Source organism: Saccopteryx bilineata, chromosome 7 (genome assembly GCF_036850765.1).
Source record: "Saccopteryx bilineata isolate mSacBil1 chromosome 7, mSacBil1_pri_phased_curated, whole genome shotgun sequence".
Classification (NCBI taxonomy): Eukaryota; Metazoa; Chordata; class Mammalia; order Chiroptera; family Emballonuridae; genus Saccopteryx; species Saccopteryx bilineata.
The window spans coordinates 81056614-81083432 of record NC_089496.1 but is presented as its reverse complement, the minus strand read 5'-3'; the positions used below and the strand labels follow the sequence as shown (position 1 = coordinate 81083432).

General features: G+C 38.2%; 1 protein-coding gene across 4 annotated transcripts in view; it reads left to right on the top strand.

Annotated features, from left to right (window-relative positions):
- The first annotated feature begins 996 nt into the window (after positions 1-996).
- LOC136310614 (protein FRA10AC1) overlaps positions 997-26819 on the top strand; it is a 36547-nt gene continuing 10724 nt past the window's right edge. The window contains exons 1-11 of one of the 4 annotated variants that reach the window (XM_066239431.1): positions 997-1181; positions 1286-1355; positions 3124-3200; positions 5481-5576; positions 5704-5749; positions 8619-8695; positions 10081-10164; positions 10903-10987; positions 20799-20844; positions 24001-24114; positions 25190-25232. In XM_066239431.1, the coding sequence (XP_066095528.1) occupies positions 3124-3200; positions 5481-5576; positions 5704-5749; positions 8619-8695; positions 10081-10164; positions 10903-10987; positions 20799-20844; positions 24001-24114; positions 25190-25232 (668 nt within the window). In that variant the 5' untranslated portion in view covers positions 997-1181; positions 1286-1355. The remainder of the gene's footprint in view (positions 1182-1285; positions 1356-3123; positions 3201-5480; positions 5577-5703; positions 5750-8618; positions 8696-10080; positions 10165-10902; positions 10988-20798; positions 20845-24000; positions 24115-25189; positions 25233-26819) is intronic. The other 3 variants (XM_066239430.1, XM_066239432.1, XM_066239433.1) reach the window with 3 other exon arrangements.

The following is a 26819-nucleotide window of genomic DNA, read 5'->3' as shown; positions in this document are numbered from 1 at the left end:
CAGTGGTGTGCCAGTTCAATTCAACAAATGTTTAATTAGTGCTGTTGTTTCAAGAAATTGTGTTGGGTACTGAGGAGGAAGCGAAGATGAATAGCATCAGCTAGAGGGAGACAAGACATTATTATTAACCCAGTCACTAGGTTGCAAAGCAGAATTAATTATCATAATGTAGAAAAGGTAAAACAGGAGGAGAACTTGGTGGAGCTTAAAATTAATTTATTTTCCTTTCTGTTTCTCTCCTTCCTTCCTTCTTCCTCTTCCTCCTCCTCTTTCCCCTTTCCCCTCCTCCTGCCCCTCCTTCTATTTCTCCACCCCTCCCCCTCCCCCTTCTCCTCTTCTTTGAAATGTATTATTGAACTACGTGTTTTGGATTTTTTTTTTTTTTTTTTTTACACGTGCCAGGTCTCCTGTATGCAATCTGCAACCCTGTGAAATCTCCCCTATTCCTGAATTTTTTCTTTCATCACAGTTTTGATGACCTCCTCTGCCACCAGCACTGGATTTGGAATGGTATCTATTGTGTGGGAGGTAAAGGAAGGCAAGTTATTTTTGCTCTACTTATGAGAACGGTTTTATTGCGCGCGGCGGTGGGGGAGAGGCGGAGATGGAAGAAAAGCAGCTCAGACACTGAGACGCTCAGTGAGGATGCTCTGAGGAGGTGTTATTAAGGTTACTAGAAAGAGGACGGCAGGTGATACTCAGGCAGGATTTTTTTCTAAAACAAAACATATTTTCAGCTGAGGGGTGTGGACCTGATGAGAGCAGTGCCACACAATATTAGATGAGGGGTTCCCGAAAGAGGAAAGGAAAGAGGCCTAAGAAAAAACTGAGGGCGACGACTTGGAGAAAAGCTGCCTCCCCTTCTGGCCCTGTTCTTCCCGCCGCCTTTGTTTCCCGGGAATGTTCTGGCTGTAGGACTGTTTTGGCATGCCCGGGGACGGTGCCATTTAGATGTGACACGCAGCCAAGCTGGACCGGAAGCAACACCCTGTCGGGACCCGTAGGGAGAGGCAGGGAGCGGGCGGTGGCGGCGGTGGCGACTGTTGGGGAGCTGCACGAACTAGGCGGACTGGGGTGGCCCTGCAGCGGCTCATTCAGGCCGTGGGTTGTCGCTGCAGCTGCCAAGAAAGGAAAAGACGACCCAGCGGCTGAACTCGGCAAAGCAGAGAGGCGGAGAAGGGGTGTGTGTGAGAAGGGCCGTGAGTGTATTTGGCGTCTGGGGGCAGGACCCCGAACCTGTACTTCATATGCTACTAGTTGATTATCTTTTTCTTTTTTTGGATAGATTCTGGAGACAGCCGGCGTCTCCTTTCTCGAGTTTTTCTCGCACCTTGTCAGTTTATTCGTAGCCCGAAGTGAGTGAGAGCATTTTAGTGCAATTATTGAGTTGAGATGGATATGGGATGGATGAAGCCGCCCGAGGATGAAATGGGCAGGAGGTGGTGTCGTGGGGTGTGGGAACAAGATGATGATGGTACGAATAGTTAACATGTATGGGCTTTTACTGTGCCAGACACTGTGCTAAGACCTTTTATGTGTGGTAATTCAATTTCCAGTCCTATGAGACCGGTACTCTTCACTAGCCTCCTTTTACAGACAGGGAAACTGAGACTCACATGTTGTAGAACCTGCTCAAAGAGAGACAAATGAAATGTGTAGAGGAGGGAGCAAGGATTTGTGTTCTGATAGGCTGATCCCAGAACATACCTCTAAGCAGCACCTAGGGGTTGTACCCCATCAAGATGTGAAGAAAGTGAAACAAAACAGTGAGCGTCTGGTGTGGCTTGAACAGGTGTGATAGACACGAGGAGCAAGGAATTGACTTGATAGAGGGGTGTGATCCTGGCGTATCTGTAAGGTGAAGGCAGATGTAAACAAGGGTAGAATTGGAACTGTGGCCTTATGACCTTCACCTCCAACCTTGACTAGGATTTTCCTCTCTAGAATTAAGTGGGATAGGGAGGAAAGAGTATACACCCACACACCTACACTTGAAAGTAGAATTAAAGAAGATAGTGCACTCATAGGATTTAAGAATTACTTGATGTAGCTGTCTTATTTAGCAGATGAAGCCCAAAGAGATGAAGTAATTTATTATAAGGTACCCAGGACTAATACATATCTTTCATCTTAGGTACAGTGCAATGAAGTTTAGGAAGTTCTTTTTCCTGCTCTACTTGCAATAGTGAATATTGAAGTTTAACAATGTGATATGTGTCGCTTGACCTGGACTGCTTTCTTATAACCATATGAATTACGTATTTATGACATCAAATAGTCAAATAATCTATCCATCCCCCATTAATCTCTGTCCCCAATTCAACATAATACTGAAACCAAGAGCAGCTTTTAATACAATTTAGTGACGATTGAGATCTTTCAGTATTTCTGAGAATTTCAATTAAAAAATGAAACAATAAAAGGTTGACTAGGCCAAAAGGCAAAGTGATTTACCTTGAAACAACTAGCCTTAAAAGGAGAAGGAAATCACATTTGTTGAAAAAAAGAGGTAAATTTTTGTCCATAATGTAGTGTTCACAAATGCAGTAAGTCTAATGGAATATAATAATCAAGATGTTAGCATATTCCAGAGAGGCAGTTTGGAGTAGTTGGAATCATGGATTAAGAATCAAGTATTATAGATCAGCTTGGCCACCTATTTGCTTTGTATAATTGATTTACTTAATTTGTCCTTGATTTCTTTATCTTTAAAATGGAGATAATAGTTTCTAACTTGCGGAATCAGAAGCAGTGTTTGTAAAGTACCTAGCATAAAAGTATACAACAACTGTTACTACTCTGAGCTAGATGGAAGTGAAGCATTGCTGAACTTTGTGTGCAGTCAGTCACATGGCAGCTTCTAGACCTGGTTTTCAGTGGGTCAAAGACTAGCCTCTATTGGTTGGCCTAATGGTGAAAAATGTTTCTTCATTTTCTAAAGGTTAAGTCTGTTATTTCTAAGTGAATGAAAGTTTTAGATGTGTGGATAGTTCAGGGAAAATAATACACACACCTCAATCCTTTAAAACTACTGTGGCTTTAAAAAAAACTTACTTTTGAACATCTGTTCCTTAAACAGTGAGCAAATTAGGTTCTAAAGTAACTGACTACACTTCTTTACAGATGCATGGTCATGGAGGCTATGACTCTGATTTTAGTGATGATGAACACTGTGGAGAATCTAGCAAAAGGAAGAAAAGGTAATATTTTATTGATATGTGTTTCAGATCCTTTTTAGATTGAACTGAGGTATAAATAAATAATACTAAACGGTTTTGGATTGTGTTTGTATGTAAAGACAACAATGTTCTACTGAGTGAATTTTTGTTCATTAAACTATAATGAATTCCCATGAAGAAAAATGACTATTGCCTGACCAAGTGGTGCCACAGTGGATAGAGCGTCAGACTGGGATGCAGAGGACCCAGGTTCGAGACCCCGAGGTCGCCAGCTTGAGCGCGGGCTCATCTGGTTTGAGCAAAAAGCTCAGCAGCTTGGACCCAAGGTTGCTGGCTCGAGCAAGGGGTTACTCAGTCTGCTGAAGGCCCACGGTCAAGGCACATATGAGAAAGCAGTCAATGAACAACTAAGGTGTCGCAATGTGCAACGAAAAACTAATGATTGATGCTTCTCATCTCTCTCCATTCCTGTCTGTCTGTCCCTGTCTATCCCTCTCTCTGACTCACTCTCTGTCTCTGTAAAAAAATAAACAAATAAAAAAAAATGATTATTAGTTTCCATGATTTTGCAGAGCATTTAAAAGTGCTTTAACCAACTCCTTAGCTTGGATAATGGCCCCCAAAATAAAAAACTATAATGAATTGACTCAAATTTGAGAACAGTTATGTGAAAAATAAAATGTTTATGCTGTGAAGGGATTTACTAAAGCAGTAGGATGAAGAGGACTTATTACTTGCAGACGTCATCGCTGAGATGGGCGTGGTTGGTGGTCCCTTTGCTAGTACTAGACTTCAAAATGAGGTTAGTGTGGAGGATGAGATCATGGTGCGGTGCAGTTCTTACGGTTTTATGAATGAGCAGACTGAGTGGTTAGGGGAAGAAGCTCATGGAAGTTTTTATTGAATTGGAAGGGATAGGATCTGTCTGTAGGTAAAGTCTGGGCCTTACAAGGAGGCTACTACATTTTGGTGCAGTTGCTGTCCTTAGGGGCAGGCATGTTTTTAAACTTTTAGGCTTAGAAATCTGATTTTACTCATTAATTTAAGAGCGTTTGACTGATTGATTAATCAAACTTAAAGAATTGGTTTGTTATTTTACACTAAGCAATATATAAGGCATACTAATAGAGATTGAACATTTTTGTTGGGTAGTTAGTTTTCATGGATAACCAAAAGAATAGGAATAATTATAAGAAGCTATGTTTTCTGGTGCTTTACATTTCTAAGATTTTTCATTCAAAAATATTACTTTGTAAGAATGGAATTTGAGCAAATCTATTTGAATAGTCTTTTCTGCTCTAGTGTTACATGTATCTATATAACTAGCGCTAATCATCTGTAGTCTGTATTTCTTAGTCAGCCCTTCTTTTTCCATATTACCAGTTACCAAAAGCTTCGTTCTCTACTTTACAAACAAGGAAATTGTGGCACAAAAAACATAAGTGATTTATTTAAGATTAAGATCCTGAATAACAGAGCCAGAAGTTGAACCTAGGTGATCAAACACCAGGACTTGTATATTTGTTAGTTTTATTGTCTCCATTTTATAGGTATAAAATTTAAGATATTAATTAAGCCATTTAAGGAGATGTGAAATGTCTCATTAAAGGTCACTGAGTCCTCTCTCTCTCTTTTTTTTTAATTAAGGTCAGGGAAAGCCGAGAGGCAGACTCTCACTTGTGCTTGGGATCCACCCGCAAGCCTTCTATGGGGCAGTGCTTTACCCATCTGGGCTGTTGTTATGTTGCTTGGCAACTGAGCTGTTTTTAGTGGTTGAGGCCACAGCCATCCTCAGTCTTGGGGTCTAACTTGTTTGAATCAATAGAGCCATGGCTGCAGGAGGAGGGGAAGAGTGTGTGGGGGGCAGAAGCAGATGGTCACTTCTCCTGTGTGCCCTGACTGGGAATCAAATCTGGGACATCCACATGCTGGGCAGATGCTCTACCACTAACCTATCCAGCCAGGGCAGTGACTCTTTTTAAAATTAAGACATAAATTCTTTAGAACATGTTCCAATTGTGAAAATATAAAGAAACGAAACCATTTGAGAGTATCAACTTTTTTTTTCTGTTTTTTTTTTTAATTTTTTATTTATTCATTTTTAGAGAGGAGAGAGAGAAACAGAGAGTGAGAAGGGGGGAGGAGCTAGAAGCATCAACTCCCATATGAGCCTTGACCAGGCAAGCCCAGGGTTTCAAACCGGCGACCTCAGCATTTCCAGGTTGACGCTTTATCCACTGCGCCACTACAGGTCAGGCTGAGAGTATGAACTTTTAATAACTTTTCTTCTTAATAAACCAGGACAGTTGAAGATGATGTACTGCTTCAAAAACCGTATCAGAAAGAAAAACATGGCAAGGTGGTCCATAAGCAGGTCGCGGCCGAACTGCTGGACAGGTCTGTCATTTCAGTGTCAATCACTTTCTCAGTTTAAGATGGTTTTGTAAACTCAGGGGACTTGGGAAGCTGATTATATTATAATACAGACATTTCAATGTGCCTAAAATAAAATTTGTCTTAACAGAGAAGAAGCAAGAAATAGAAGGTTTCATCTGATAGCTATGGATGCTGTATCCTTTTTATATTTCTGGGTTTTTATAACTAATAGAATGTTTTAAAACTTACTTATTTTATTTTATAAAATTTTGTAAAGTCAGATCAATATTTTCTTGTTAAAGATAAGTCTTTATTGATGTGGGCTTTTGCCATTTATACTTTTGAGTACAGTTCTCTTTTACTAATATATAAAAAAGATTAGAGACAAAGTAATAAAAACGTATTCCTAGTGTTCGGTAGGTTTACAAAGCTCATGAAATTGCAGATATTTTTTCCAATCTGTTTTTTGCCAAGCTCTTAACTTTTCTCATTTTATACTACTATTACTTTCTGTCTCATTTTAACTCAATGCTCTTCCTACCTGGTTCTTTGCTAGTTAAGGTCTTTGTAGAACTTAAAAGTATGTCTGTCTGATCTATGTAAACACAATAAATTAAAATAAATAAAAATTAAAATAAATAAAAGTAGGTCTGTCTGTGGACAGTTCTCAGGTCTGCTGTGGCTTCTCTCAGGCTTGAGTTGAGACTCTAAGCTGTGCCTTGCTTCCCCGTTATAGCCATGTCTCAGCTCAACTTTCTGGTAACTCTGGCTCATGGCAGTAACTGAACTACCACTGGCCTCCCATATTACTGAACATTGGAGAGTGAAAGAGAGGCCAGGGAAGACCTGGAGTATTTATAGGTGTGCATTACCATGGTCAGGATTGGGAGAAGGAGACAGTATCAATTAGATACACTCCCTCCTACCTATATGCATCTGTTTCACTGTATTAACCATTTCTAATACTTCAGGTTATAGAAGTTTTCTTGTCAACTATTTATTCCTCTTATCTCCTAACCCAGTCACTTACATCTGCCTCTTATTCTTTTAGTATTTCAACATCTGCTCTGCCTTCTCTGACACCATTCATTTGGGAGTGTTGGGACATCTGCTTAAAGCCTGGTGAGGATGAAAGTCTAGGCCCCCTTTTCTGGCATGGGTAGAGATAGGGCACAGTTTTTTCTGGAGTATTCGTCTGGAGTAGAGTAGTTATTGTTTAAAAGTTATCTCTCTTGTTAGACTCTCTTTTTGTTATTCAGTTATAGAAGGCTTTGCAACTTTTCTTTTGTCTGTCCTAGTTGATATTCTAGGTTGCCAGTTTTTTTTACCTACAAATCCGGGATTTGAAGGCAAAAATGGTAACCCACCACCACATTATACCATGGGTCCTGAGGTCCCTAGCTGATATGCCTTCTTTCCACTTTTCAGTCTTTCTGTGCTTTTATTTTTAGCATATCATTTTCAAGGATTTAACTGTTCTCAGTATGAAGAATAGGGAAGAAGACATCTTTGTCTACTCCATCTTCTTGGAAGCGAAGTCCCACTTACCACCTGTTTTGGAACCACAGCTATGCTCATTCATGTAGGTGTTTTCTGCCTACTTTCATCCTCAAGTGGCAGAGCTGAACAGTTGCAAGAGACGATGGCCACAGTGCTTGTGGGAGTTTGTCTATCTCCCCTCCTCTCACTTAAGAATAAATAAGAAGAATAAAAAATAAATAAAAAGCTATCTTAATATTTATGCATATTTAATATTTATGGCAAAAATTTGCTAAAAGATTTAAGCAACTTGCTCTGGTCACATGACCAGATATTGACAGACCAAGAGCTAGAACTGGTATCTCCAGATATCTGGCTGTTCTCTTTTTTCTTTTCTGAAACATTAACTGTTTGGAAGTATATTCTGATTCAGTATTCTGTTAGAACACATTGTGATCAATTAAAGCACTATTCTTAATATAATACGATGTGGTCACAGACACTGTTATACATGAGGTCAGTTCTAGTATGTGCATGTTCACTTCTAAAGAGAGTACCATTAAGCTTTTTAAAAGAAAAAATTTTAACCTCAAATATCTTGTTATACTGCACTGAAAAGAAACATGACTGGATTCTTTGAATATTAAAAGGAAGTATAAAAAATAGCATCTGATTTTTTTATATTTACTTTTTTTGAAAGCCTAATGTTAGGATTTAATGTTATAAAAGTCGCATCTTCTATTATTAGAGGCTTTATTACTGGAATAGCTAAATTATATTTTATAATACTGAAAGGTCACTTCTGGCCCTGGCCAGTTAACTCAGTAGATAGAGTGTCGGCCCAGTGTGGGAACATCCTGGGTTTGATTCCTGTTCCGGAGCATCGAGAAGCAACCATCTGCTTCTCTTCCCCTCCCTCTCCCCTCCCCCTCTCCCTTCTCCCCTCTCCCCCCTCCCCCTCTGTTGTCGTCGTCTTCTTCTTCTCTCTCTCTCTCTCTCTCTCTCTCTCATCTCTTCCCACAGCCAGTGGCTTGATTGGTTCGAATATTGGCCCCAGGCACTGAGGATAGCTCGGTTAATTTGAGCATCAGCCCCAGACGGGTTTCCAGGTGGATCCCTGTCAGGGTACATGCAGGAATCTATCTCCCATTCTCTTACTTTAAAAAAAATAGAAAGAAAGGTAAATTCTACTCCTTAACCTTTACTTTTAGAAAATATAATTTTTTTATATTGTCATGATTAAAATGAGTGGTGATGTCAGGCTATATGTAGTTTAGCAATAGAAAAGGAAACTCCTCAGATACAGATATATTTTGTCATGAGTAGTATATGCTTGAAAAATATTCAAAACACTATAAACAATATTCAGTAGAAAGTGAAAGTCCCTATACTCTCTAATGTTCATTCTTGATAGTCTAATATTTACCTTTTTCTATCTTGGAATTTATAAGTATGTATAGTGTATATGTACATATTAAAGAAACTAAATAGTCTCATACAATGCTTTTTGTTCCTGCTCACTAATATATCATGGGCATAGAACAACTCTTGAACAAATAAAATCCTTAATTTTTTGCATTGTAGTATCAAAGGCATACTAAGTTTGTAAATGACTACATTTTATACTATGGTGGCAAAAAGGAAGATTTCATACGAAAGAGGTAAGTGTCATGAAGTTTAAATAGAATTGGAGGAGGCCATGGAGACTTTTTAAAGACCCACAACTTCTTTGTCTTCTGATTTATTTTTTCTGCTTTTCATTTTGATTTCCTTCGCTTGAACCCCCTTTGTCTGGCAGCAGGTAGCCTGCTGAGCCAGATCTGCCCCTGGCTATAGTGCACTTTGCGAGGAGTACACATGTGCCTGACTGCAGTATTTGTTTGTTTGTTTTTGGCAAGGAGCTTTGAACTTTTTAACCCTCATCAGTGTTTGGGATTGCTTTCTAAAAGGTTGGGCAAACAAGAAACCTTACTCTATTTCCCACATGTGGTATTGCTTCCTGTATTTGGTCTTCTCTTGAGAGCCTTTTGGTTTTGTGTGGGTTTTTCCCTCTGACTTCACAATTTTCTGAATTGGGAAATCCCTAAAAAACTCATCTGTCCCAAACTTATCTCCTCTCTCAATTTGGCCTGTACTGCTCAACAACCCTTATTCTACCGCCAGACTGTTAGCATCCAGAAAAATCACATCCTTCCACACTCTTTCTTACTCAGTCTTCCTCGGAAGCTGTGGTATGACGAGTTATGGAAAACTCTTCATATATATTTTTTAAATTAGATCTCTGTAGGGTAGTGTTACTGACATTTTTTAGATTCTGAAACTCACTTTCTTAAATTTTCCTTGTCCACTTAATGTTTACTCAGATTTCTCATCCTGATTTTGGTTATTTAGCACTGTGTATTTAATTGGAACCAGTACCAGAGATGGGTGGACTTCTTACCCATTTAAGTTGCTTCTGTAGTAGCACTCTTTTTCTTTTTTTTGTATTTTTCTGAAGCTGGAAACGGGGAGAGACAGTCAGACAGACTCCGCATGCACCCGACCGGGATCCACCCGGCACGCCCACCAGGGGCGATGCTCTGCCCCTCCGGGGCGTCGCTCCACCGCGACCAGAGCCACTCTAGTGCCCGGGGCAGAGGCCAAGGAGCCATCCCCAGTGCCCGGGCCATCTTTGCTCCAATGGAGCCTTGGCTGCGGGAGGGGAAGAGAGGGACAGAGAGGAAGGAGGGGGGTGGGGGGTGGAGAAGTAAATGGGCGCTTCTCCTATGTGCCCTGGCCGGGAATTGAACCCGGGTCCCCCGCATGCCAGGCCGACGCTCTACCACTGAGCCAACCGGCCAGGGCCTGTAGTAGCATTCTTTATAGTACCTTTTGAAATATACTGAAATGGTTTTTACATATATATATATAAATACACATAGAACTATCTTTGTCTTTATGTATTATATTTTTACTCAGGTGTTTAAAATACCTTACAGAACTGTTTAACCTCCTAAATTTGACTAATTCTGTGTTTGTATTAAACTGAAGTAGTTTTATTTTCCAGGGAAAATGACAAGACAGACATGGATGTTATACGAGAAAATCATAGATTCCTGTGGAATGAGGAGGATGAAATGGACATGAATTGGTAATTTTAGCCATCTGACACATAACGCATCAAATGCTTCATCCTGTCTCTTCACCTGAACAGAACAGTTCTGCATTGGGGACCTAAACCCTTGCCTCAGATTACTGAATCTAGTTTGGGTCCTCTGGTAATTTATAGCAGTTTTTGTTTGTGTGTTTGATTATTAGAGAGAGAGGAAGGGAGAGTGACAGAGAGAGAGAGAGAGAGAAAAAAAAACATGGATTTGTTGTTCCACTTACTCATGCTGTCTTTGATTGATTCTCGTAAGTGTCCTAACTGGGGATTGAACTCGCAACCTCGACATGTCTGGATGGCACTCACCAACGGAGCTTCCTGGCCAGAGCCTTTGTACAGTTTTAACTGACTTCCCATTGCTTGATTTTTGTCTTCAAAAAATGTTTAAAAATATTGTTGTCCTGTAATCTGCTTTCTAAATTTTTAAAATATTTTGGAAAAAAGTAATTCCTGAAAATGGTTCTAAAAATGCAAACATTATAAGCATAAAAAGTGAAGAGTATGGCTTTCTCATATCTGTCAGTCTTCTAGATTCCCTCCCTGAGAGGGCAACTGTAATAGTTACTTTTCAGATATTCTATGTACATATAAGTAATAGACCTCTTTTAAAACATTAATGTTAATATCATAATGCATTATTTATTCGATATTGCTTCCAAGTAGCAAACTAGGGTTGAATTTCTAAATGAGGATTTATATTTTTATATTTTCTTATGAATCTAGGGAGAAGAGACTTGCAAAGAGATACTATGATAAATTATTCAAGGAATACTGCATAGCAGATCTCAGTCGATACAAAGAAAATAAGGTATGCATTCCAAATATTTATAAAAGAAAGTTCTCATACCAGCACAGTATTACTTTTTATGACACTGTCATGCCCCACATCATTCTTTTAAGGATGCTATTCTAGTCTAAGTTGCCCTGTATCTATGAAGTACCATTTGGATGGTTTAAGCTCTGCAGCTGTAGAATTTAAGAAGGGCCCCTTAGTCAAGGGTGCTTCTTTGTGAGCTGAGGCAAAAAGTCTAAAACACAAGTGGCTATTGGATCCTGTTTCATCTTGACTCCAGTCTGGAGCCTCTAGTGAGTATAATGAATGATTTGACACTGCAGAATGATGTCTTGTTTCACAGATGAAATTGATAGGCTGTTTTTTTCCAAATTGATTACCATTTATGAAGAAGCAGATGCACATCTTTTGTTATATAAATGTCCATTCTAGTAGGATTAACTCTTATCAGTGCTAATTAGTAATGGCAGATTTCTATTCCCACTTTACATCTTACTTTTGTTAATATTAAAGGGATTTTTATTCCTATCTCAAATTTCACATTTGTAGCTAGAAAAGGTGGCCCAAGAACAGATGATCTCAGTTTGAAATGGGAGGAGAGGGGATGTTTCATAAGTCTGTATGTTTGTATAATGTACATTTACATATATTAAGAAGAACAATCTATTTAAAAGCTATCTTAGGCCCTGGCTGGTTAGCTCAGTGGATAGAGCATTGGCCCACCATACAGACATCCTGGGTTCAATCCCCAGTCAGAACACACATGAGAATGTGCTTCTACTCCCTTCTCTCTCTTTTCCCCTCTTGCAACCAATGGCTCAGTTGGTCTGAGTGTTGGCCTCAGGTGCTGAGGATAGCTTGGTTGATTCAAGCATCGGCCCCAGATAGGGGTTGTCAGCTGAATTCTGGTTGGAGTGCTTGTGGGAATTTGTCTCTATCTCCCTTCCTCTCACTTAAAAATAAATAAATAAATAATAAGAATTAAAAAAATAAAAAGCAGATGACGTCAGAGTAATGGCGGGGTAGGAAGCGATACCGATAAATCTCCCCCAAAACTCAGCAAGATCTTCAACCAGAAACAGAAAAACCTATACTTGGAGCTTCCAGATGCTTCGCAATACACCCAAAGGTATGATTGAGTGAAAAATTGGCTAAATATATAACCAAACCCCGAAGGAAATAGGGAGTAAGAAATGCTCCGCCTTCCTCACTAACCTAAACAGGGCGGCTTTCTCTGGTAACTGTGAATATAGAAAAGGGAATTTATCATCAGAAAACCCCCACTCCAGGAATTACTAAAGGGGGTTCTCCAATCAGATACAAAGAACAAAAAAAAACAGAGCCACAAGTAAAAGCTCCAAGAAGAACACAATAAAACCAAATTTAAACTGTGACAACAACAAAAAGAAAGAGGGGGAGAAGACGGAGATTAACAGTAGCAAAGGACGATGGAGTGCAAAAGTACTCACAAAATAGTTCGCTACAATGAACAGGGTAGGGACCCTTTTCATTACTCAAAGGTAACCACCATTGAAAAAACGACCACAGAAGCACATGAGATAAAAAAGATAGCAACAGAGGAAAGATGTATGGAATACAACCAAATAAAAACAAAAGATAGAAAAATGAAAGAGAAGGATCAAACAAGACACAAAACTAACAGAAAGCAAGATATAAAATGGCAATAGGGAACTCACAAGTATCAATAATTACACTAAATGTAAACGGATTAAACTCACCAATAAAAAGGCACAGAGTAGCAGAATGGATTAAAAAAGAAAATCCAACTGTATGCTGCCTACAGGAAACTCATCTAAGTAACAAGGATAAAAACAAATTCAAAGTGAAAGGCTGGAAAACAATACTCCAAACAAATAACATCCAAAAAAAAGCAGGTGTAGCAATACTCATATCGGATAATGCTGACTACAAGACAGGAAAAGTACTCAGACAAAAATGGCCATTTCATAATGGCTAAGGGGACACTGAATCAAGAAGACATAACAATTCTTAATATATATGCACCAAACCAAGGAGCACCAAAATATATAAGACAGCTACTTATTGATCTTAAAACAAAAACTGACAAAACTACAATCATACTTGGAGACCTTAATACACCGCTGACGGCTCTAGATCGGTCATCCAAACAGAGAATCAACAAAGACATAGTGGCCTTAAACAAAACACTAGAGCACCTGGATATGATAGAAATCTACAGGACATTTCATCCCAAAGTGACTGAGTATACATTTTTCTCCAGTGTACATGGATCATTCTCAAGAATTGACCATATGTTGGGCCACAAAAACAACATCAGCAAATTCAGAAAAATTGAAGTTGTACCAAGCATATTTTCTGATCATAAAGCCTTGAAACTAGAATTCAACTGCAAAAAAGAGGAAAAAAATCCCACAAAAATGTGGAAACTAAACAACATACTTTTAAAAAATGAATGGGTCAAAGAAGAAATAAGTGCAGAGATCAAAAGATATATACAGACTAATGAAAATGACAATACGACATATCAGAATCTCTGGGATGCAGCAAAAGCAGTGATAAGAGGGAAGTTCATATCGCTTCAGGCATATATGAACAAACAAGAGAGAGCCCAAGTGAACCACTTAACTTCCCACCTTAAGGAACTAGAAAAAGAAGAACAAAGACAACCCAAAACCAGCCGAAGAAAGGAGATAATAAAAATCAGAGCAGAAATAAATGAATTAGAGAACAGAAAAACTATAGAAAAAATTAATAGAACAAGGAGCTGGTTCTTTGAAAAGATCAACAAAATTGACAAACCCTTGGCAAGACTTACCAAGGAAAAAAGAGAAAGAACTCATATAAACAAAATCCAAAATGAAAGAGGAGAAATCACCACGGACACCGTAGATATACAAAGAATTATTGTAGAATACTATGAAAAACTTTATGCCACTAAATTCAACAACCTAGAAGAAATGGATAAATTCCTAGAAAAATACAACCTTCCTAGACTGAGTCAAGAAGAAGCAGAAAGCCTAAACAGACCTATCAGTAGAGAAGAAATAGAAAAAAACCATTAAAAACCTCCCCAAAAATAAAAGTCCAGGCCCTGACGGCTATACCAGCGAATTTTATCAAACATTCAAAGAAGACTTGGTTCCTATTCTACTCAAAGTCTTCCAAAAAATTGAAGAAGAAGCAATACTTCCAAACACATTTTATGAGGCCAACATAACCCTCATACCAAAACCAGGCAAGGATGGCACAAAAAAAGAAAACTACAGACCAATATCTCTAATGAATACAGATGCTAAAATACTAAACAAAATACTAGCAAATTGAATACAACAACATATTAAAAAAATAATACATCATGATCAAGTGGGATTCATCCCAGAATCTCAAGGATGGTTCAACATACGTAAAACGGTTAATGTAATACACCATATCAACAAAACAAAGAACAAAAACCACATGATCTTATCAATAGACGCAGAAAAGGCTTTCGATAAAATACAACACAATTTTATGTTTAAGACTCTCAACAAAATGGGTATAGAAGGAAAATATCTCAACATGATAAAGGCCATATATGATAAACCATGAGCTAACATCATATTAAATGGCACTAAACTGAAGGCTTTCCCCCTTAAATCAGGAACAAGACAGGGTTGTCCACTCTCTCCACTCTTATTTAATGTGGTACTAGAGGTTCTAGCCAGAGCAATCAGACAAGACAAAGAAATAAAAGGCATCCATATCGGAAAAGAAGTAAAGGTATCACTTTTTGCAGATGATATGATCCTATACATCGAAAACCCCAAAGAATCCACAAAAAGACTACTAGAAACAATAAGCCAATACAGTAAGGTCGCAGGATACAAAATTAACATACAGAAGTCAATAGCCTTTCTATATGCCAACAATGAAACAACTGAGAAGGAACTCAAAAGAATAATCCCCTTCACGATTGCAACAAAAAAAATAAAATACTTAGGAATAAACATAACAAAGAATGTAAAGGACTTATATAATGAAAACTATAAACCATTGTTAAGGGAAATCGAAAAAGATATAATGAGATGGAAGAATATACCTTGTTCTTGGCTAGGAAGAATAAATATAATCAAGATGGCTATATTACTCAAAGCAATATACAAATTTAATGCAATTCCCATCAAACTTCCAATGACATTTTTTAAAGAAATAGAGCAAAAAATCATCAGATTTATATGGAACTATAAAAAACCCCGAATAGCCAAAGCAATCCTAAAGAAAAAGAATGAAGCTGGGGGCATAACAATACCTGACTTCAAACTCTATTATAGGGCCACGACAATCAAAACAGCATGGTATTGGCAGAAAAATAGACACTCAGACCAATGGAACAGAATAGAAAGTCCAGAAATAAAACCACATATATATAGTCAAATAATTTTTGATAAAGGGGCCAACAACACACAATGGAGAAAAGAAAGCCTCTTCAATAAATGGTGCTGGGAAAACTGGAAAGCCCCATGCAAAAGAATGAAACTGGACTACAGTCTCTCCCCCTGTAGAAAAATTAACTCAAAATGGATCAAAGATCTAAACATAAGACCTGAAACAATTAAGTACATAGAAGAAGACATAGGTACTCAACTCATGGACCTGGGTTTTAGAGAGCATTTTATGAATTTGACTCCAATGGCAAGAGAAGTGAAGGCAAAAATTAATGAATGGGACTACATCAGACTAAGAAGTTTTTGCTCAGCAAAAGAAACTGATAACGGGATGTGAGAGCGATCTGGCTGCGACATCTGTCACCCCATTGATCGCCAGGGTTGATTCGGCTGATCTGGCTGGCTAGGCGGGTGTCCCCTTCCTCCCTCACCGCTCCATGTGCGTCCCTCCCGAAGCTGCGCGCTCGGTCGAAGAGGACGACCTTCCCCGCTAGAGGAGAGGACCGTTCTTCGGTCAAGGGTATAAGAGTAGCTGCGCTCCCCTGCTAGAACCTCCAAACAAGTCTCAAGAAACTGATAACAAAATAAACAGAAAGCCAACTAAATGGGAAATGATATTTTCAAACAACAGCTCAGATAAGGGCCTAATATCCAAAATATACAAAGAACTCATAAAACTCAACAACAAACAAACAATCCAATAAAAAAATGGGAAGAGGATATGAATAGACACTTCTCCCAGGAAGAAATACAAATGGCCAACAGATATATGAAAAGATGCTCATCTTCTTTAGCTATTAGAGAAATGCAAATCAAAACGGCAATGAGATACCACCTCACACCTGTTCGATTAGCTGTTATTAGCAAGTCAGGTAATAGCAAATGTTGGAGAGGCTGTGGAGAAAAAGGAACCCTCATACACTGTTGGTGGGAATGTAAAGTAGTACAACCATTATGGAAGAAAGTATGGTAGTTCCTCAAAAAACTGAAAATAGAACTACCTTATGACCCAGCAATCCCTCTACTGGGTATATATCCCCAAAACTCAGAAACATTGATACGTAAAGACACATGCAGCCTCATGTTTATTGCAGCATTGTTCACAGTGGCCAGGACATGGAAACAACCAAAAAGCCCATCAATAGATGACTGGATAAAGAAGATGTGGCACATATACACTATGGAATACTACTCAGCCATAAGAAATGATGACATCGGAACATTTACAGCAAAATGGTGGGATCTTGATAACATGATATGAAGCGAAATAAGTAAATCAGAAAAAAACAGGAACTGTATTATTCCATACGTAGGTGGGACATAATAGTGAAACTAAGAGACATTGATAAGAGTGTGGTGGTTACGGGGGGAGGGAGGAATGGGAGAGGGATAGGGGGTGGGGAGGGGCACAAAGAAAACAAGATAGAAGGTGACAGAGGACAATCTGACTTTGGGTGGTGGGTATGCAATATAATTGAACGACAAGATAACCTGGACTTGTTATCTTTGAATATATGTATCCTGATTTATTGATGTCACCCCATTAAAAAAATAAAATTATAAAAAAAAATAAAAACAAATAAAAAATAAATAAAAAGCTATCTTGAATTTATTTATCATAAGGATTTCATTTTCATTTAAATAGTTGAATCTCAGAACCATGGTTGGGTTAATTTTTCTAGTAGTGCCTTTAGTATGTATGTTGCATCTCAGTATTCTCATAGGTAACAGTGGTGTTCATTTTTATAACCCTGTTTATAGACCTGTGCACTTGGTGTATCTCAAAGACTTCCTCAGTTTCTTGTGAACTAGCTCTCACCTCTATACTAGTTATTACCACATTGAATCTAAAAAGCACCACATCAGTTGAAGTTACTTGAAATTGCTACACTGCAAATTGAATTTGAAATATAGGTCTTTCTAAGGCACATAATGAAGCTGCTTTTTAAACCGTGGCTCATTTGTTGATGTTTTTCCATATTCATTGAGGACTAGGCTGGGTGTTACAGATTAAAACATGGTGTTTGCCCTTCAAAAAAAACCAAACCTATAGTCAACTAAAGGAGCGAATGTGTACATAGTGAATAATTAAATATTTGTATTGTCCATTTAAAAGAACAGTATATTACTGGAAATCATACTTTAAAGAGGGTAATCTTAAAACAAATTATATTTTTCTGTTAGAACATGATGAATAGTCAGATACAAGGGTTAGTGCAAGTAAGAAACCAGATGTGACTCACAGATTTTGAGTGAATATTAGAGAAATAGGAAATATGGAGGAAAGGGAATCTTTTTAAAAATAAATTGAGACAATATTTTTAGAGCAGTTTTTAGTTCACAGCAAAATTGAGGGGAATCTACAGAGTTTTCCCAGCTATTCCTTACCCCGCACATGTGAGGGTATCATTTCTTGGGGGAAAGATGTCTGTTTTTTGCATATCATGTTTGAGGTGTTGCAGACAGAATGGTACCTTTGATTTCCTTGCTAGAATGCGTTTTCTCAGTTTTATTTACCCAAAGACAGTGTTTTATTCATTTTTAATTTACCAGATCCTGGCTCACTGCCTACTATATATAGTAATAGGGCATTTTTTAGTGAATTCCTGCCTTTGTTCCCCATCTCCATCTCCTCTGTTGCTTCTTTCATCATTGAGAATTTGGTTGGATCCTTGTATCAGTTAGGATCAGATTCAGCTGTAGGGAGCAGCAGGCCTCCCAAAGAACATGGGCTTAAATGAGCTAGGAGTTTATTTTTCTTTTACATAAAAGTCCAAGAAGATGGCTTGGAACCTTGTGCTGTCAGAAGTTAGGGTCCTTCTCTTGCATTGCTTGCCTGTGTGAGCTCTTTGTGCTAGAAGGGAGAGTGAGAAGAGGAGGCTCAGTACCAAGCCCTGAGTAACTCCACTTTAATCCAACCTATCAGCAGGAAAATTTCTATCTTCAGGAAGGAATATAGAAACATACTGAGGCAAACCCTCTGTGTAATCCTTACCAGTAGGATATATTGCAGTCGTTTGTGACATTTCTTATCTCCCTATAAAATTATAACCTTCATGGTGACAGATACTATTTTACTAACCTCTTATTATCCCCAGCAGAATGCCACACCCAATAAGTAGGTGCTTAATAATTATTTGTTGAATAGATTAATGAATGAAAGAAAAAGTTTGAAAATTATGTTGCACATATGACTGTGCTTCAGTAGACATCCCAACATAGGTTGGATGGAAAGCAATCCTCACATACATGTATGGGTTTAAAAATAAAGAATTACTTTGAATTTTTTATTTCTTTTTTCCTAGACTGGAAACATACCTTCTTTGGGTTTTAATCAGAATATTTAAAAATATTTTGTGTCCTTATTTGCATTTAAATTACAAAATTGCATAATTCAAGTAATAGATGATTTTAAAAAATTAAAATAACAAAGGTAACAAGCCTTGAACACTTCATCTAAATTAATTCTCTTAACACAACAACCTATGAATTAGGATTCTTTTTTTTTTTGTGAGAGAGATGGAGGGAGAAGGACAGACAGACAGGAAGGGAGAGAGATGAGAAGCATCAACTGGTAGTTGCAGCTTCTTAGTTGTTCATTGATTGCTTTCTCATATGTGCCTTGACCTGGGGGCTCCAGTTGAGTCAGCGACCCCTTGCTCAATCCAGCAACCTTGGGCTTCAAGCCAGTGACCATGAGGTCATGTCTATGATCCCACACTCAAGCTGGAGAGCCTGCTCTCAAGCTGGTGAGCCCATGCTCAAGCTGGATGAGCCTGTGCTGAAGCCTGTGACCTCAGAGTTTCAAACCTGGGTCCTTTGCATCCCAGATCAATGCTCTGTTTACTGTCAGATCAATGCTCTATCTAATCCTGGTCAGGCTAGGATTCTTATCAGAAGGAAATAGACTGCGAAGTAACTTTCCCAAGGCCACAGAGCTAGTTAATGAATGGTAGAGCTTGCTTTGGCTCTGCATGATTCTGGAACTGAACTTTTTTTAAGTTGAATTTTTTGGGTGACATTGGCTAATAAATTTATATAAGTTTCCGGAATGCAGTTTTGTAATAATACGTCATCTGTGTATTGTACAATATTCTGTGTTCAGCACCCTAAGTCAAATCTCCTTCCATCACCATTTATTAGAGTTGAACTTTTAGGCATTGTAAAAATAAACTGAACAGAAAACTGCAACATTAACAAGAATTATGGTAATCTAGCATATGAATGTGAAAGATCTTAAAAGGTAGTGGAGAAAAATCATTTTTAGTAAAAAAAAAAAAAAAAGTTGTGCTTAGGAATCTGGAGGGAAGCTTAACAACTTTCCGCTTGAGGGCTCCAGACTTGTACCATCACTCCTGTTCGTGGCTGTGCTACGGTAGTGGGAAGAGGGCCACACGAATGAGGGCTGTGGTTGTGTTTCAGTAAAACTGTAAAAACTGTCAGCAGGCCTGTGGGACGTAGGTTGCTAACTGGTGGTATACTATGTGCCAGGTGTTATTCTGAATACTTTATATGTATTATCCCTTTTAAACTTCTTAACCCTAAGAGGTAGGTACTCACATTACTGCCACTTTACAGATGATGCATCAGGGACAAATATTGATAGATTAGATAACTTGTCCAGTTTTATAGCAGTTAAGTGGTAGAGCTAAGAAGTAAACCCAAATAGTCGGACTCCAAAGGCTGCACTCTCTCGTACTAGAGTATACTGCCTCCTCACTGTACCGTAACCTCTTTTTCTGTCAGTGTCAGAAAGCAGGATAATATTTCTTTTATTAATTTAGATGTCTTGTGACCTGACACCTGTAACTTTTAAAAGTAGATTGTTTCTTAACAGATAAGTTAGTAATTGTTCAAATTTATTTATTTATTTTTAATTTTTATTTTTTATAGAGACAGAGAGAGAGTCAGAGAGAGGATAGATAGGGACAGACCGGAATGGAGAGAGATGAGAAGCATCAATCATTAGTTTTTCGTTGCAACACCTTAGTTGTTCATTGATTGCTTTCTCATATGTGCCTTGACCGTGGGCATTCAGCAGACCGAGTAACCCCTTGCTCGAGCCATCGACCTTTGTTCCAAGCTGGTGAGCTTTTGCTCAAGCCAGATGAGCCCGCGCTCAACCTGGCGACCTCAGGGTCTCAAACCTGGGTCCTCCACATCCCAGTCTGACACTCTATCCACTGCGCCACTGCCTGGTCAGGCCAAATTTATTTTTAAGTACCTAGAATCCTGTAAGGGAAGAAAAAGCTATTATAATGGGAATAAGGTTGTTTTTAAGTTGATAAATATCATCAATTGATATGTCATATCAATTCTTGGCTCAATGTTTAGATTTATATACAGTTGAAATAATGTTTAAATTTACTCTGGTATAAATGTAATTTTTTTCTTGTCAGTTTGGATTTAGGTGGAGAGTAGAAAAAGAAGTAATTTCAGGAAAAGGTAATTCTTTTTAATTTTACTTTTTAATAAGATAAGGTTATTATGTTATTGAATTAAAGTCATTGGGTAAGATTATTCCTAATGTATGTAGTGAATGATTATCTACAAAAGTAAAATTAGAGAAGGTATGTTCATGATGTATTACTAGCACAGGTCAGTAATATAATGCTTTAAGTTTTTTTACCTTTAGAATTTTTACTTTTAGAACATTCAATTGAGTATGAGTAGAAAATGTTTAAAGATTTCATAGCAAGTTAACTGTCAACTGGTGAATATTTGAGTTTTTCTCTTTATCAATTTTTGGAATAATGAGTTGGTATTACTGTATTCCAGTCAAATCCACATTTTGAAAGAAGATTATTAAATATCACTTTGAACCTAATGGAATTTTTGGACAGGCTAGTTCTTTTGGGGAGTTACTGAGATTGAGCCCTACTATTTAATCTCACAGCAAAAGACCAGACATTTGCTACACAAGCAGTAAATGCTCTTTCTATGCATTGTTGTAATCTAGTGATAAAATTTTTCTGAATACTTAATATCTCTGCATTATCTCATGCTGTAAAATTATCTCTTTATTGGTAGTTGCATTTTTAATTGCAATAAAAATTAATATAAAATACTCTGAAAACTACAGAATGGCATTTAGGGTAATAATTTTAAACTAATAACTTAAAATTTTTTTAACTGAAAATAAAGGTTACATTTTTAAATGATTAAGCATTTATACCATCACTGTGGTTCATGTACATCTTTCATAAATTGGGTATCTATGCCAGGTGTGAAATTGGATTGCAATTAAACAGTAGGAATTTTTTCTTTAGATAATAAATATCAGGTCTAAAGCAACTTTAGAAGACAAAGAAAAATAATAAATCTAAAGCTTTTTAAACTTTTTTTTTGGTATCTTTTCGAAGTAGGGTGGGGAGGCAGACAGACTGACTCCTGCATGTGCCCGACTGGGATCCACCTGGCATGCCCACTAGGGGGCGATGCTTGGCCCCTCTGGGGCATTGCTCTGTGCAGTTGGAGCCATTCTAGCACTTGTGGTGGAAGCCATGGAGCCATCCTCAGCTCCCAGGCCAACTTGGCTCCAATGGGACCTTGACTGCTGAAGGGGAAGAATGAGAGAGAAAGGAGAGGGGAAGGGTGGAGAAGCAGGTGGGCACTTCTCCTGTGTGCCCTGGCCGGGAATCTAACCTGGGACTTCCACACGTTGGGCCGACGCTCTACTGCTGAGCCAACCGGCCAGGGCCTAAACTTTTCTTTAAGATTACATTTTAGTTTGTTTTTACCTAATACAATAAGAGGTATTTAAATGTCTGTCACAATTTTAAAATTTTATACTTTTAATTGAATGGAATTTTCAGATGATATTAAGTAATACTGCCTTTTAAAAAGCTGACATTCTCTAAATTCTTCTCTTAATTCATGTAACTGAAGAAAGGATTAGTTGGGAATGGGAGAGAACTATTGGGAAGAGAACTAGAGAGAACTATTGTGGTGATTTATAAAGTTACAATTTTGTTGCGGTGGAGTCAGACCTAATTTGTGTTGCTATTTTGACAATAGAGCCATTACTGAACATGTACAGTCTTAATAAGTATTCATTTGGAATAAATAAAAACTTCTAATTTTGACAAGTTGTCAATGATAATTTTTAAAATTCATTTTGAGCCTGACCAGGAGGTGGCGCAGTGGATAAAGTGTCGGACTGGGATATGGAGAACCCAGGTTCGAGACCCCGAGGTTGCCAGCTTGAGCACGGACTCATCTGGTTTGAGTAAAGCTCACCAGCTTGAGCCCAAGGTCGCTGGCTCGAGCAGAGGGTCACTTGATCTGCTGTAGCCCCCACCCCCCGTCAAAGCACATATGAGAAAGCAATCAGTGAACAACTAAGATGCTGCAATGAAAAATTGATGTTTCTCATCTCTCTCCCTTCCTGTCTGTCCCTCTCTCTGTCTCTGTCAAAAAATAAATAAATAAATAAAATTAAAATGCTTAAAAAAAGAAAAGAATTAAAAAATTCATTTTGATAATTTTATTTTTATGAAAAGTTCAGGTTTCTGTTGGTATAAGTCATTGAGATAAAAAAAATTTTGTTTGTACAAATAAGTTTGATCTTATTTCTGTCAAAGTTAATAATTGTTGAGTTTCTTTTTCCTCTTGGATCATCTGTATTAGTCCTTTTTTTACAGAAAGTTTTAATGTACAATGGACATAATTATTGATTTTAGCATCGTGTGATTCTAAAATTTAGAGCATTGAGTTTGATTATGTATTCTACTTCATCTCAAAGTACCAGCGTTTTTAGATGTGCTTTAAATGCCGTTATGTTAATACTTTAAAATATCAATTTTAATATTGTTATTAAATATTGAAAAGGATTCACCCAGGTGCATGTGTATGTACTTCGGAAAACATATTTATTCTTTTAGGGTATTAGTGAGTACACTCTTTTAGCATTACCATTTTCCTAAGTACTGTATAAGATTCCCTAACAGGGAGTCACTAAAACTCTGTATTTAAATATAAACAATGGATCTATCTATTGAGCAAAAATTCTGTGACTGATTTTGTATTTTTCTAAAGTGAGAAGTGGGGGGCGGCAGACAGACAGACTCCCGTATGTGCCTGACTGGGATCCACCCGGCATGCCCACCGGGGGCGATGCTCTGCCCATCTGGGGCGTTGCTGCGCTGCAACCAGAGCCATTCTAGCACCTGAGGTAGAGGCCATAGTGCCATCCTCAGCGCTGGGCCAACTTTGCTCCCATAGAGCCTTGGCTGCAGGAGGAGAAGAGAGAGATAGAAGGAGAACGAGAAGGGTAGAAAAGCAGATGGGCACTTCTCCTGTGTGCCCTGGTCAGGAATTGAACCTGGAACTTCCACACACCAGGCCGACACTCGACCACTGAGCCAACCGGCCAAGGCTATGACTTACTTTTTAAAAACAATTCATTCAGCTCTTTAATTTGGTACTTTTATACACATTTGTTGTGCATATTATAATTATTGTGGTCAGTTGTTTATTAATGCTGATTTTATAGAACTAAAAATTTATGTATGTTAAGAGTAAATTTCTAGATGAAACCAGATTATACAGATAAATATTGTCACCACCTATCATAGCTAATCTCTCCTTCCTTTTTTGCAGGCCAATTTTTCTGTGGAAATAAATATTGTGATAAAAACGACTACTTAAAGAGTTGGGAGGTTAATTTTGGTTATGTTGAGCATGGTGAAAAGAGAAATGCACTTGTTAAACTAAGTAAGTTAACTCTAGGTGGGATACGATCGATTTCTTCAAAGTTCATCTAATTATTTAGATTTTAAAATGTGTAGACTAATTTAAGATTCAATTCAGAAAGTTTATATTCCTGTAAGTGGTCTTTTTCTCATAGCTTTCCAAAGTCACAGTGTTTGAGCCTAAACTTTTTATATTCTCAGCATTATAGTGCTGAAATAGTTCTAATGCCATTTATAAAGTGAAGACCTCTTATTAACTTGAGAATGTTAGCAGTGCAGAGTTGAGATGCATCATGTAAGAAAGGCAATGTGAAATCTCACATTAGCTGTTAGCCATATTGTTGTGGTGGGGATAATAAATAAGCACACCTCTTTGTGTCAGTAAAGAAAACATTTTAGGAGGACATAATTGTCTTGATATAAGTCTTAAAGCTTAGGCTTATACCCTAGTGTGTAGTAGTTTCTCTTAATATGCATGTTTTATAATCTGTCATTCATTATTTTATTTCCTAAGCTTGTATTTCAGCTCCTTTCCATCATCATTTTAACAGACTTCTTTAGGTCCTAAATAAATGTGCCCTCAGTGTTCTGTCTACTTCAGCAAGAAGTCACGAATTTCCCTGTGTGCCACTTCATGCATACCAGTACAGACTGGTTTCTGAGTTCCTCCGGGGAGTGCTCATGGGAAAAAGTCACCTAGTGGGAACTGAGATTAAAGCAGAAGAAGAGGCCACAATTGTGGAACTTTTTGAAAAGCTCTTTTGTATTTGAATACTTTTAGAGCACTTCAGAGGAAATGATATGCTCACACTATTGTTATTAGATAACTATAATGTGAGATACAAATTAATACTGCCTGTTGATTTTAGAATAAGGTGAAAGCACATTTTCCTAAAGTAATGTTAGAATGTCAGTTCCTTAAGCACCCTAATATTTTTATTATATATATACATTTTGAGGTGGAGACAATTATATTTTCTTCAGATTATTTCTTATCGTAAAAGAATATAAGGAAAAATAATTTTTGATATTAAAGGTAGAGTAGCCATGCAGTTGTTCAAATTCAGTAGTGTGACCTTTTCTTTAATTTTTTTTAGGGTTATGCCAAGAATGTTCCTTTAAATTAAATTTTCATCACAGGTAATATTATCTTTTAAAATGCTATTGTCAATGTTTGATAGTCTTGGACATAGTCCCTTGACCTGCACTGGGTGTTTATATGTAGATTTGAGCCTGCCCAGTGGCGGTGCAGTAGATGGAGTGTCGACCTGGCATGCTGAGGTCCCAAGTTTGAAACCCCAAGGTTACTGGCTTGAGTGTGGGGTTGGTGGCTTGAGTACAAGATCGTAGACATGATCCCATGGTCGCTGGCTTGAGCCTTAAGGTCACTCACTGGCTTGAAGCCCAAGGTTGCTGGCTTGAGCAAGGAGTCACTGGCTCAGCTGGAACCCCCCCAACCCCCACCCCATCAAGGCACATACGAGAAAGTAATCAATGAACAACTAAAAATACTGCAACTAAGAGTTGATGCTTCTCTCTCTCTGTCTCTCTTGCTATAAAATAAATAAATAAATAAATAAATCGTCAATTTGAATGGTTAATGGTTTAATTAGTTGATTATATAGAATGTCCAGAATCACTTTATGCCCACATAAGTGAGGGAACTGAAAGTTCACCATATTGTATACTAGCCAATCAGTTTTAAATGCGAAGGGCTGTTCAGGGTGGTAGATAGAGCTTAGAATTTTTAGTTTGGAATCAATATTCAGATACCATAATATTCTTAGAAACTGTATAATAAAACATCTTCATAATGTGATTCCTATGTCTCAATTTAAACAGTGTTTTACTTGAAGTTTGTCATTCATAACAAAGAATAACATCTCAATGTGAAAATCAGGCTCCTATTGAATGGCTAGAATGTGTCTGCATATGGAGTAGGGGAGGGATATCAGTGTTCTGCCATGTTCAGTATATTTAAGATCATGGGCTTTTGTTTAATTTTAATTTTTTAATTTTTTTTATTTTGCTGAAGTGAGAAGCAGGGAGGCAGAGAGACAAACTCCCTCATGCACTTGACCGGGATCCACCCGGCAAGCGCACGAGGGGATGATGCTCTGCCCATCTGGGATGTTGCTCTGTTGCAACCAGAGTCATTCTAGCACCTGAGGCCGAGGCCATAGAGCCATCCTCAGCACCCGGGCCAACTTTGCTCCAATGGAGCCTCGGCTGTGGGAGGGGAAGAGAGAGACAGAGAGGAAGGAGAGGGGGAGGGGTGGAGAAGCAGATGGGTGCTTCTCCTGTGTGCACTGACCGGGAATCGAACCTGGGACTTCCACACACTGGGCTGACGCTCTGTGGCTGAGCCTCTCTTCACTTCCCTTCCCCACAAAATCAATGGAAAGTTTTAAGAAATTTTAGGAAAAAAAAAAATCAGTCCCCTCTGTATTCCTCTCAGCTGCTCCACTTACTAGTCATCTTCATGGGCAAACTACTTACCCTCTGAAGACTCAGTTTTGTCACCTCTAATAGTGAAGATACTAAAGTTATTGTGGGGGTTAAATGAAAGTGCATGTATAGTGCTTGACACAGTGCCTGGCATATAGTGAGTCAGACATAGTGGAGTCTCTGGCATCAAAGATGTTCAGTCAGATTTGTGTGACCTTTTAGGATTGTGGTGGCCACGTTTCATGTTCTGAATAACAGTGGAAAGTCTAAGAGTAAGAT